Genomic DNA, 12,965 nt, shown 5'->3' on the forward strand with positions numbered 1-12,965 from the left:
CCAAATTAACTATAATCATCAGTGTATGAATAAAGGAAAAACTTACTTCTATAAAACTTAATCTTCAGCTACTGAAGTACTATAAACAATAACAAAGTGACACAGAGCTAAGTAGTCAGCAGGCTGAAGTCATCATCATAATTAGAGTAAAATGTACTGGCTCTCCATTGTAAATCATTAAAAGAGTAAAAATAAGGTAGGTCTGTTAACATTAATGCAAGTTTTATTCAAGAGATAATGTTGAAGAAGAGCTGAATTCTAACAAAGGAAAAATTTACCAGTTATCCACTCTACAGTAAAAAGTGGAACTGGAGACCACTTACAACACATAAATACATTCTGCCTTTCCATTTCTACATAAAGCTGTATTCACTTCTTTGAGAGAGCCATTTCTTAATTTTTGCTGATAAGGCTTTGTGAAATGTGTTCAGAAACTTTGACAATAAACACATACACCCCCCTTCAAATAAAGTAAATACCTAGGATTTTCTCTCCAGGCTGAGTTTCTGCAAATACCCAGGACTCTATAAATCAAGATTACATATTTCTACATGAATTCAATTTGAACTGCCTTCACTGTATTTATCTACCATAATTTGTAAAAATAATTAGGTTAATATTTATTATGACTTCATAACTCCCTCAAATTAAACTGCAATATTTAACACAGTAGTTTCAAAAAATAAACATTCAAGGCCTCAGTTTTCAATTTTCACTCAGTGTAATGCACGAAGCTAATATTAGTAGGACTACCCTAAAATAAATGTAGCTTTCTTCTAAAAATGTCTTGCTGTAATGCAGATCACATTCTGTTCCATAATTCCAATAAAGAACATATTTTTTGGTAATAAAGAGTTTAGGATGATTCAGTCCTTGGAAAATCTCAATGGCAGTCACTCAATAAAGAATTCCTGGAGTCATGAACACTCATATTGCTGTTAGCATTGACCAAGTTTTTGTTTTTTTGGTGGTTATTGCTTTAGTTGGCAATATCTGAATTTAAGACAATAGAATATGTCCCACTGAGCCTTATTTCAAATATTACAAAATGTATACAGAAGACAGACTCATAGAGGCTAAAATGCTGATGTCTTAAGTAACTCACCCATGAAATGGGTGCAGGTTTTTTAGAGGATATCCAGAGATCTTTTTGCTCTAAAAATAAATGCCCCTATTCTTCAGAGTGTTCCTGTTCTTCAATAGGAGACTTGAGCAGCTTAATAGTTTTGCTATAAAAAACAAATCACTCATTAACAAACCAAAAATGTAAGAGGAAACCGATAAAGGACAGTCTTCACAGTTAACAATAAATAAAAGTGCAGTAAGTGTTCAAGTAGGGCACGTAGTTTAAAGACCACATGTGAGTATTTGGCATAGGTCATCTTTTAAAGGCTCTCCGAGGGTCCCTGCCATTACTTATTGTCGTCATGACTGTTTGATTATCAGCTGTTCCTGGTAGCTGTGGATTTATAGGTCCCCGGCCATTGCTTCTACCAGCATATGAAAACTGGCATCCCCTTGCTTCTGGGCCAGTTTGAACCCCGTTTCCTAAAAAAGAATATAAAAAAATCATCACCATTTTCAGATACTGATCTATAGAAGTATATCTATTTGAAGTTCTAACCCATGCTATTAATGCTTACAAGTAATATTAAGGAAAACAAACACTTTTAATTTTAAACTACTAGAAAAAAACTCATGAGTTCCAGGTTTTTCCAAATGTAAAATTATTGTACATTAACTTGATGCTAGGGAGAGGAAAAAAGAGCAACTTAGGTACCAGAATGAGATGAGTAAAGTAGAAAAAAAGCATAGATAATGCACTACCTACATTGTAACAGAAAAAGAACAAAGAAAGGGCAAAATGGTATGTAAGTGTTGGCACTTGGTTCAAATAAGGTTAATAATGTTTCAAAAGAGACAATGTGATTCTAACTTTCTAAGGAAAAGAAAATTTCCCATAATGTGATGATCATCAGCTGTGCCAAAATGTGTAGCCAACAGGTCAGGTAAAACTTCAGCTCCCTAATGAACGCCAATCACAAAAGACTTTTCCTCAGGCCTTTAAGAATAAAGACTTCAAAAGACTTTTAACAGGGATGCAAGACATTGACATTTGAGGGTATCTGAGGGGTAAAGGCTAATCTTTTAAGGAGGCAGCTATCAGCATGTGAAAAATTAAGGTGAACTATTCGTCTGAAGATAAACTGCTTTCAGTACACAAAAATAACCAGTTATCCTGCATTATAAACAATCACTAGATTACAGAAATTTTGTAAAATTCAATGGGAAACAACATAATGCATCACCAAAACTTAGATTTCTTATTATTAGCCAATGTTCATCACTGCATTCCCAGTAACTAGCCCAAATGTTTAAATACAGAATGTGCTCAATAAATTAGCTTAAGAGGGTATCTGCTTTCTAGAAAATCAGTTACTTGAGAATTCCCTGTTTCACAGTAGTTCCCTTTAGCACCAATTTATGCCTAAAGACAATTTTTTTTCCTCTAAACCTTTCATAAGATATATTCCCTTAATTCTTACACCTGATCACAAATATGCAAAAGAAAATCTTACCCACTGGTCCAAATGTACCTGTACCCATATTACTATTCATGGAATTATTCTTCTGTTCACTGTGTGCCTAAAAAGAAGTTTTCATTTAATCAAATGAAGATTCAAAAAAAAAAAAGCATTTATATTATTATAACAACATGTAGCAATTCTTTTTTTAACTTTCAAAGATTTTTAAAAATAATTTTTTAAAAGATTTATCCAAGTCCTCTCCATGTTAAAATATTCAGGAATGTTCCCAGACCTTTCACAACTTCTATTACATCTTACTGTATTTCCTGATATTACTCCCCACTCCTCTAAAGTGCTAACTGCTAAATGGCATATACAGGCGTTCCTCAGTACACCGGGGGATTGGTTCCAGGACCCCCTAGATACCAAAATCAGAAGATGTTCAAGCCCCTTGTATAAATGGTGCACTACAGTCAGCCCTCTGTATAGGAGGGTTCTGCACTAGAACCAATCCTGGTTGGCTGAATAATCCATGGATACGGAGAGCTGATGGTATATTTAATATACACTCACAGGATATACAGAATGGAAATTATTTAAAAGGATTTTTTTTTAAAAACTATCTTCATTATACCCAAGTTATAAAAGGTTTGGCATCCTAGCCATAGGATTATAGTACACAGTCAAATTTAGCCTAACCACAAAAACAGACAATACATTTGGATTAATTACCCCTTTGTTCTGTTGTCCTCGGTAATCTGGGTTAGGTTCACTGAAATTTGGCACTTCTGAATAAACCATACAAAATCTGAAAGACAATAAAGGACAATATGAATGACTTCTGAAATAATCAACCTTTCTTTACATAACATGCATAACTTACAGGAATGAAGAGTTTAGATGTCAAATGAATTAAACTGCGACATGTTAACTAAATTCATTTACAACAGAAACTTCCTAAATGCTTATGTTGCATAAGAAAATCAAATATCTGATCGCTACAATGTTTAGAACATTCTATTTTGTATTCTAACTCTTCTCTACTGCAAAAAATAAATGTCAAAGATCAAGGACTCAGAAACACATCTTTGTCCTGTTTTTCCACATAGGCTGATGCCACTGAACCATGTTTAGGGTTCCAGAGTGGTTTTTCCAGCAGTGGTGATGGATTTGCACTGATCCACCCACACACTCATCCAGTCCCTCTTTGACCAATCACTGTGAATCTGCAAAGATAATCATTCAAGGTTAAAAGTGGATGCTGCAGGCATGAATAAAAACAACTGGCTATCAAGGCAACTGTTTATCCTAATGCTTCTCATCAGCTGACTATGGTGTATATTAATTAACATTACCCATAAGCATTTTCTTAGCTTCTGACCCCACAAATAAATTAGAACCAGTTTTGGTAAATCCTAAACTAACTTTGACAAAGTCACTAAGTGTTGAGTAACCTCCAGTGGTTCTTCACATAACCAACCTCCATTATTACAAACACTTCTCTACAAGATCGGCACAGGATCCTAAATCTTTCTGTAACATTGATGCTAAGACCTCTCAGAACACATTGCTCTAAGACTGCTCTAAATATGAACATAAGTTGAGTCCTAGTTTTCCTTTTAGCAAAGGCAGTGTTACCAGTTTCTGATCTTTGAAAGCTAGCAAGATTGTGTATTTTCCCCACGTATCTTATCCTTGCAGTATAAGAGATTCTTTTCTTTCTTTCTTTCTTTCTTTCTTTCTTTCTTTCTTTCTTTCTTTCTTCCTTCCTTCCTTCCTTCCTTCCTTCCTTCCTTCCTTTCTTTCTTCCTTCCTTTCCTTCCTTCCTCCCTCCCTTTTTTCTTTCTCCTCTATTTTGACAGGCATTAAGTAGATGTCTTAGGCATTAACCAAATAGGATGAACTTTATGATTTCTCGTTGCCTACACCACACTTTATGAGAACATCCCAAACATCTAGACCAGAATGGAGGCTTACAGAGGATGGATCCCCCAGGGTAGAGATTACCAGTGGTTTAAGGAAGCGTCCATTGCAGCTGCCTGTAAGGCCCGTAGACTGTAGATAAATAAAGGACTTCAACTGTCATTGCTGCAAGTCCTTTTACAGATGGGTACATACTCACCCATAAACAGAGAAAAAGAAAAATTAAATGTATGGCTTAAAATCCATACACAGCTTCTTATTTGGCAATTCACCTGAAGACAGAACTTACTTCAAATGGCAGTTGTGATGCCTGAAAGATACACATTCCCAAAGCCTACAGAAATGGTCCCTGGGGAATGTCTCAAGTGCAGTTTCTTAATGCTCTTTGCCAGGAAAAACTGACATTCTCAACCATAGGGAACAGTATTGATAGCTGTTAAACTAGCACATACATGCAGTTATTTTTATAGTTAACCTGCTGCAGGCATTCAGTTTACCAGCCAAAAAAAGCCAAGGAAGAGGTTTATAGTTGATACCTACCAGTTATTCTGTAGATATAGTTTGTAATTTATTCAATTACATGAAATGCATCTTAATACTTACTCCCCAATTTTTTGAAGTTCTCCACCCCTTCCAGTATAAAGTGTCAGACATCCTTTCCACATGGATGCATACCTAGAAAGAAAAGAAACATCAGTTCTTTGGAAATATGTATATTCCCTTCTACTTAAATCAAGTAAATCTTTATACTGTATTTTCTGTATTCGGGTGCAGGTGGGGATCAAACTGTGTGTCTACATAGTAAATCAAATACAGTTAAGCTAATTTTTGATTAACTTGTTACTTACTAAGGAATAATACAAAGAAAGCACTACTGCCAAATTTTGACATAACTAAACAATAAATAACTCTAAAAAATAGAAGTCTTTCTGCAGAGCAAGCATTGTTTTCTCTAAAGATCACATCTTTAGTCAGTTAACAAAGGGAGAACTTTGAAATTGCAGAGGCTGAAGCAGAAATTACTTTTTAGTCATAGGACATATAAAATTTACACCATAGTGTTTACTTTCACACTCATTTGCTTGGTTTATCAGATACTGATATATGGTTTTTCCCCTGCCTCCATAAAACAACATAGGCTAGTATGTGTTGTTCCTAAGCTACTGAAAATTTAGTAAAATTTAATCAATGGGCTAAAAAATTTAGATCACAAATCTTTCACCTACCTGCTTTTCCAAATTGACAATTTTTAGCACCAACTTGGCTAACCTATTATTTACTCTAAACCATTCTGAATGCAGACAGCATCATTAGGTAAAATAATTCACACAAATCTAAGAAAAATGTAAGTTAATCAATATTATAAAATAAGCCCAAGGCTTGGTTTTCAGTAGTTCTTTGTACAACTACTATGGTAATGGCATGATTTAGAATGATAAATTATAACCAAATATTGCTTAACTTAGGTATAGTTCATCTTTTAACACAGATTAATAAAAATTTGCTAGCTCCATGTTATATATTTCTCTTCATTCAGTAAGGGTTATTTATTAAAGACTCCATTGACCACTTTTAAATTATACAAAAAGTGACTTAGAAGTCAGTGCACTAATATTTCACCTTCCTAAAGTAAAAATTAAAGCTTATTTTGAGAGAAAATTTAAAGTTACTGTAACTAAAACATTTAACTTTCACTTATTTCCGGAATGAGATCAGTGTTTGCAGCGTTTTCTCATAAACACGTCAATATTCAAATTACCATTATTGAGATGTATGCCTTTCTTCAAGTGATTTTTAGATTTTAGATTAAATCAGAATTAAAGGGCCTTACTATGGTCCAAACTCTGCTAGATGTGTTACTTTAGTAAGTAAAGTATAATTATTCCCATTTTACAAAAAAGGAAGTTGATAAAATGTAGTAACTTCAAGGTCACACTGATGTTAGAAAATAGTTTCTTTGGTTTTCTTCGGTAACTATACTCCTTAAAACCCTATATACACTGCATGGCTACTGAACTTAGTTTTTCCACAATTTTTTTGATGGACACATCTATGTATTTTCTGTGACTACAAACTATGAAATAATTGAAATGTGATGCTGTATAAAATACTTTTAATCACTGGATGAGATACTTTGGCAGCCAAAAAACTTTAATTATGCTAGTTTTCACCATACCCACCCAGGTAGGAATTCTCTTTTGTACAAATCAAAGATATGGAAGTTTGAAAGACACAACTAGTGTCATAATGAGTCAGTGTATGAGAATAAAATGTCTAAGTCCTGACTCTCACTTCCTTCTTTGATAATACTCTGCACTTCACTTCCTGAAGATGTTGTAAGACTTGTCAGATACAAAAGAAGGGCTCTAAGCTCCTACTTGTAAGGTGATCTTGCACTTCTCTGAGATTGTTTACTATGCCAACATCAGTCTCCATCCACCTTTCCTATAGTTATAATCAATAAATTATTACAATTCTATTGATCACAAAGCTTCCAAGATCTATTTTTAAGACCCCTTTCTGGCATTTCACCTTCCTAAGATAAAGATTTGCCTTTAAAGGCAGTCTACTAACTAAAAAAAAAAGTTTGTTTTTGAAAGCCAATCTGTCAACTAACTCTTTTGGACAGAGGTATCATAGACATCCTTCTGCCAAACATTTTCTGCGTATCATTTTGGTTTGTGTACAACACTGACCTTACAGCAGTGGGCACAAAAAATCGTCTTCGAGAATGTGGCTTCCAGATATCGTAAACTTGCCCTCTTAACTTTTACAACCCAGTACAAATCTGACACCACAAAACTGCTAAATTCTCCAATTACAACCTTAATTTATGTCCACACTGTCTAAATGAGTACAAATAAAATACTGTCAGGATTTCAAAGGTCAAGAAAAAGGGGAAAGGGTTGGGGAAAAAAAACTAAATGATAACTATATTAAATTAATTTACGAAAAAGAGAACATATTGATGTTAATCTTAACTTAGTCTACTAAAAAGATTGAGTAATCTCAGAAAAGTGTTTTAAAAATCTACTTAATCTGTAAAGAGGGACTTGTGGGTGGGGGTTAGATTCTCGGCTGAAACTGACTGCTTTTTAAAGGGAAGGGTATTACATCCCAACGGTGTCCACCATCTGAGCCACATTCAGGGGCTCAAACTCCTTGGAGTAGCCCACTGAAAAGACGTGGAACTTCAGAACTTGCCAAGGTCCCCGGCGTCAGTCAATTCCGCAGACTCCTACTTAGAAGGCGCTCTCACCCTCCCCCCAACACTTTTATGCACACCTACCCTCTGGTCAACCGAATAATATCCCCTGGCTGTATAAGACCTCCGATTTCATCCCACACGGAAATAGTGATGCTGCCCGTTTTATCTGCTACTTTGCATGATCTCACTTCATGGCCGTCTTTGGTTTTGGTCACGCGTCCTGTGAAGATTTAAAAATCAAAAGGGGGAGGGGTATATTAGAAAATGAGGATTTCCAAAAAGCTAACTCCTCCTCCAGGATCACAATGCACCTGAAAGGTGGGAAGAGGTCTAGCCCCGGGTTCTCGCCGCAGGTAGGACTGAAGCCCCGGCTGGGGCCAACAGGGCCACGTGGGTGGGGGAGGGGAGAGAGAAGGGAGGGGAGGGGGAGGGGAGCCCCCGGCTCGCGGCGGCAGCACCCTTCCCTCCGGCCCCGTGAAGCACAGGGGGCGGCGGAGCGGCTGCGGACCCCACTTACCTATCTCCAGGACAATAAAGACGACATTTAAGTTTTTCAGTCCGGGCTTAATATCTTTTATAAAAAGAGGGGGGTCGTTAACCCCGTTCATATTGAGGCAGGTGCGGCTACGATGCGGAGACTCGAGTGGGCAGGGAGCGGGACAAAGCTTCCCACCCACCCGGACCAGGGGCGAGGGCGGATGGGCGACCTTGGGCTGGGGTGGCGAGAGAAGGGGCAGAAAGCGGTTAGTCAGGGACCGAGGAAACCAGCCCAGAGAGCACTGAGCCTAAAAAAAACGGGGGGGGGGGCGCTCACAAATTTAAAAGAAAAAAAGACGAACAACTCCGCACACCAACCCCACTCCCAATAGGGCGACAGGAAGGCAAGCGTGAGAACTGCCCCCTTTTTTGGATAAAAGGAAGAAAAAAAAAGCAGCGACAGGACGCCTCCGCCCTGAGTCCCGCTCACACACAGACACACACACGGGCGCGTGCCCTGTCTGTCCCGGGCTCCAGGAAGGAACAGGCTGTGACAGCAAACCCGGAGCAGAAAACCAGCTACCACGAACCCAGCGTCCCAAACAGCGACTGCGGAACGCGCCCGCGCGCCGGCAGGACCCCTCCCGGGACGCCCCGCCCCTTGTGACGTCACATGGCGTCGGCACACCCAACGCCCCGCCCTCCAGGCACTGGGGAGGGGAAGCCAAAGGACGGAAACCGTCAAGAGACGCCGGCGCAGCCTTCCTCACTCCTCCCCAATACTGTCAGCGCAGGCCCCGCCCCCTCAGCCATCCAATCGGCTCTCGGCCCCACCCTCCTCCCGCTTCCGCCGTCGCTGCGCAGAGTCAGCATTGCCTTGCCTAGCCTTTCTTATGCAGGTTAGTACGCGTCACTGTCCAACTTCTGGGTTTTCTTGCACTTTTTTTTCCCCTCAGAGTTCAGTCCTCCACCCTTGCCCTTTAGTCTCACGGTCATGGGAAACGGTTGTTGTGTTTTAGGACCCAGTGGGTCCGTCAGAAAGTATGCAGTAGCGTAAGAACAAGTTTCAGGCTGGTCTGGGTTGAAAGAAGAAAAAGGTAGGGATGGGTCCTTAGCTGCAAGACTGGAGTTTTAGGACCCGAGGGCAATTTAGGGATCAACTCTACCGCCTCATTTTACGCATATCTGAATTGAGATCCAGAAAGGTGAGGTAGTTTGCTGAAGGTCACCCAGCAGCTTGTGAGCAAGCAGCGCGTCAGCACAAGTTGTCCGACCTAGTCTTGGTGCTTTTCACTCTGTAATACTAGGTAGACAGACAAGTAGTTAAATTCCTTTGGAAACATTATTTTTCCTTAGCCTTCTCTCATATTACACCCATTCCCCATTTGCTCTTATTCCCTGTGCTTGTTTTTAAATAAACTATTTTTTAGAGAAGTTTCGAATTCACTGCAAAATTTAGAGAGGAAGGTACAGAGATTTCCCACATACTCTCTACCCCAACACATGCGTAACCTTACCGCATTATCAGTATCCCACCCCTACTAGAGAGGTACATTTGTTACAGCTGATGAGCCTACATTAACACATTGTCATCCAAAGTCCATAGTTTACCTTAGAATTCACTCTTGGTGTTGTAAATTTTATGGTTTTGGACAAATGTATAATGTCTTGTATTCACCATTATAGTGTCATATAGAGTTTCACTGCCCTAAAAATCTGTGTGTCACCTATTCATAGTTCCTTCTCCCTTAACCCTTGACAGCCACTGATATTTTTACTGTCTTCATTTTCCAGTATGTCCTATAGTTGAAATCATACAGTATTTAGCCATTTCATGTTGACTTCTTTCACTTAGTAATATGCATTTGTTTCCTCCATGTCTTTTCATGAGCTGTCATCATGCCCTTGTTTTTTGTTATTTTTTAAATTTAATTTAATTTTTATTTAAGTATAGTTGATTTACAGTGTTACGAACTTGCCCTTATACACCCCAAAAAATCATGTAACAACAAGTGGGAAACCCTGAAACATTATAATCTGGGGTGAAAAGATGAATAAAATTTTCTTTATGTTGTATAGTGAAAAAGGCATATGCTTTAGAAACAAACCTGGGTTTGAACTGTTTACTAGTTGTGTTACCTTTAGGACAATTGATTGAGCTTTCTAGTCATAATTTAATCATCCAAAATAAAAGGGTGCCTACCTCATGAAGGATTACCTGGGCTCATAAATTGTCCAACCAGTGCCTAGCAAATAGTAGACAATATTTTCCCTTCGCCTATTTTCTGTTATTAAAGAAAAGGAAAACAATAATGGCTTAAGGTGTGATTACTTATTCATTTCATCAATCCTGTGTGATGACTAGTAATTTTTATCCCCATTTTACAGATGATGAAACTCACCAGAAACCACACAGCCAGAGAAGGGCAAACTGGGTTTTGAATCTAGGCAACCTTGATCCAAGAGCCCTCCAGCCTAAAGGTGATTTTTGACTTAAATTACAGTGGTGGAATTATGAGTCAAAAATAAACTAAAGCAATAAAGTATTAGCAGCAAGATATATTTATATGGCTTTAGAGGATCATCTAACTATTTGAGATGGTAACAGATATGTTGAGAAGAGTATCAGAGAATTTGTATGGCAGAAGACTTAATTTTTCATTGAATCTTTCTGAATATTTTTAGCTCAACCACACCACTTCCCAGACATCTACAGACAAATAGCCTAGATATATTACAGCACAAAAAAAGCGTTTCAAAGATAATCACAATTAGCAAGAGAGTCAAGACATTCTTAAAGAAGCAGAAGCTTCCAGTTCTTAGACAAATAAGGTCCAGAGTGCCAAAGACACTGATGTAATGCTGGCAAATGGTGTAAAATAATATTATTAGCATGATTTTCAACATCAAATAAAACAAATGATGAAACATGTCAGTTAATGGCAGAGCCACATCCAACCTCAGGGCTCCCAAAGACTCCCAGTCTGGATCAGAAGCTCTCATTCTACCATTATTATCTGATGTGTCTGGATGCTTCAACTAGATGTTTCTCAAAGCTATATTCTTCAACACAGACAAAAAAAGCATCATCTCAGAAGCAATATTTAAATCAGACTCCCTCTTTTTTTTTTTAAGATTTGATGAAGTCTTTAAGATATTATCAATAGACAGGAAACCAATTAAGAACATTTAACAGAATTGTAGCCAAGCGTTTGAGGAAAGTTAGCCACTCCCTGCACCTTGGGGTCATTGTTCCCAGAAAAGGAATTAGATAGGGCTGCTCAAACCAATTTTATTGACTATTATAAAGAGGAACCAGATACTTGGGAAACCAAACCCCACAAAAGCAGAAGCTGGTGCTCAGAGGAAAAGCCCAGCTCTGCCCATCCCCCACAGGACAGAATTCAGCGGAACATCCCTCACTTCCTTCCCTACTAACTCAGCAGCTCTCAGAAAGAAAGTGGCAGCAAGTGCTTTCTCATTCACCAAAATTAAAGACAGTCTTAAGAAACAAGATGGCATGGGCAGCACAGGAACTCTTCAACCCAGGTCAGTTGGTTTCAACTACCTCCAACCCCTCAAGGGTGGTGGTTAATTTAAAAAAAAAAAAAAAAAAAGGAGGTGTCTAGAAGAGCAACTATTGCCACCCAGGTAATCTTTCCTAATATTAGCATTCAGTGAAATAAACAAAGATCCATCACTCTGCCCAGCCAGTTAGGTCATAATGATTATACTGCTGACTCTTTACTATATTCGCAGGATGACTTCATGGTCTTCTAAGATGTTGTTCTATGGACCTTCATCATTTTCATAGCCCAAACATAAATTTATTCTGAGGTGATAAGTGGTTTATGCCCAGAACCTGAACACCACTACTGTGTGAAGAACATATTATATTGCTTAGTGAGATCCAGTACAATGCAGAAAGGCATCCATTAGAATCTTGTGCATAAGGTTCTGGTTATCTGGGTTCTCACAGATAAATATTTTCCTGTAAAGTTTGCCCACCACCCACTACCCATGTTCACTACCAGGTTCTGGTTTCTGGGACTCCGATGGTCATTTCACTTTCTTTGTACTATCCATCTATTTAAAACTATTACAGGGGTGGAGTGTATAGCTCAGTGGTAGAACACATGCTTAGCATGAGGTCCTGCGTGAACCCATTAAAAAAAGAAAAGCATCTTTAAAAATAAAATAAAATGAAACTATTACAACATCAGTAAAACACCTGGCCAAATACTGTTTGACACTAGACGTCTTGCGTGGTGAAACTAGCAAGAAAAAAAATTTAACAAGAACTACAGTGTTCACACAGAGATAATCCACTTTGTAGCATAACTGGCAAGGTTAAAAATAAAAGGTCTTACGTTAATCATAAAAAGATTTAACCAAAGCCTCGTAAGTAATGTTTAGTAATATTTGCAACAACAACCACATAAATCATCCCTGTAATGATAAATGCTAACACACACTGAGCACTTGCTATGTGCCAGGCATTTTACACTTATAAGCACGTTATACTTATTTACGTATTACTTAATAATTAATTCATATGAAGTGAATTTTCTCATTTCATACTCAGTTACAAAGCAGGGATATAAAGCCCTCTGTCTGTTACATACAATGACCTTTTCTCCAAAACAGGTTATTTTCCCTAAAAAAGTGCATTTTTTTGGTTATCTAAGTGAGTAATTAGATTTTTTTGAAAGTTTGTAGTTCACAGTGATAAGTGCAGCAGCATTTTATCTGATCCCCAGTGTCTAATTATGTGGGGGCAGTGAAGTCGGCTTGTGAGGAATAACTTTGTAGTTTCCCTTGGGAAGAAA

At 38.0% G+C, this 12,965-nt stretch overlaps 1 protein-coding gene and 1 long non-coding RNA gene across 8 annotated transcripts in view; one reads left to right on the forward strand and one right to left on the reverse strand.

Annotated features, from left to right (window-relative positions):
• Positions 1-200: 200 nt before the first annotated feature.
• On the reverse strand, positions 201-8,780 carry NABP1 (nucleic acid binding protein 1). 4 transcript variants are annotated; one of them, XM_074364252.1, is made up of 7 exons: positions 8,641-8,780; positions 8,177-8,372; positions 7,741-7,879; positions 5,055-5,126; positions 3,261-3,336; positions 2,580-2,646; positions 201-1,548 (listed from the first exon to the last, which is right to left on the reverse strand). In XM_074364252.1, exons 2-7 carry the CDS (start codon positions 8,265-8,267, stop codon positions 1,379-1,381), a joined length of 615 nt encoding a protein of 204 aa, XP_074220353.1. In that variant the 5' UTR covers positions 8,268-8,372; positions 8,641-8,780; the 3' UTR covers positions 201-1,378. The 4 variants fall into 4 exon arrangements, with proteins under 4 accessions (XP_074220353.1, XP_045367951.1, XP_010947004.1 ...); XM_045511995.2 differs by lacking the exon at positions 8,177-8,372; XM_010948702.3 differs by lacking the exon at positions 8,177-8,372 and having other exon boundaries at positions 8,653-8,766.
• A 48-nt stretch (positions 8,781-8,828) lies between these two features.
• Positions 8,829-12,965, forward strand: part of LOC123615010 (uncharacterized) — a 66,260-nt gene continuing 62,123 nt past the window's right edge. For 2 of the 4 annotated variants that reach the window (XR_006722538.2, XR_006722537.2), the window contains exons 1-2: positions 8,829-9,035; positions 10,525-10,617. This is a non-coding gene — a long non-coding RNA (uncharacterized LOC123615010). The remainder of the gene's footprint in view (positions 9,036-10,524; positions 10,618-12,965) is intronic. The other 2 variants (XR_006722535.2, XR_006722536.2) reach the window with 1 other exon arrangement.

The sequence above is a fragment of the Camelus bactrianus genome, chromosome 5 (assembly GCF_048773025.1).
Source record: "Camelus bactrianus isolate YW-2024 breed Bactrian camel chromosome 5, ASM4877302v1, whole genome shotgun sequence".
NCBI classification, from domain to species: domain Eukaryota; kingdom Metazoa; phylum Chordata; class Mammalia; order Artiodactyla; family Camelidae; genus Camelus; species Camelus bactrianus.

Coding starts and splice junctions, on each gene's coding strand:
- NABP1 (XM_074364252.1), bottom strand. CDS start 8,267: ATGAACGGGGTTAACGACCCCCCTCTTTTTATAAAAGATATTAAGCCC. Junction 7,880..8,176: donor CTTTATTGTCCTGGAGATAG/GTAAGTGGGGTC, acceptor AAATCTTCACAG/GACGCGTGACCAAAACCAAA. Junction 3,337..5,054: donor GAACTTCAAAAAATTGGGGA/GTAAGTATTAAG, acceptor ATTGTCTTTCAG/ATTTTGTATGGTTTATTCAG.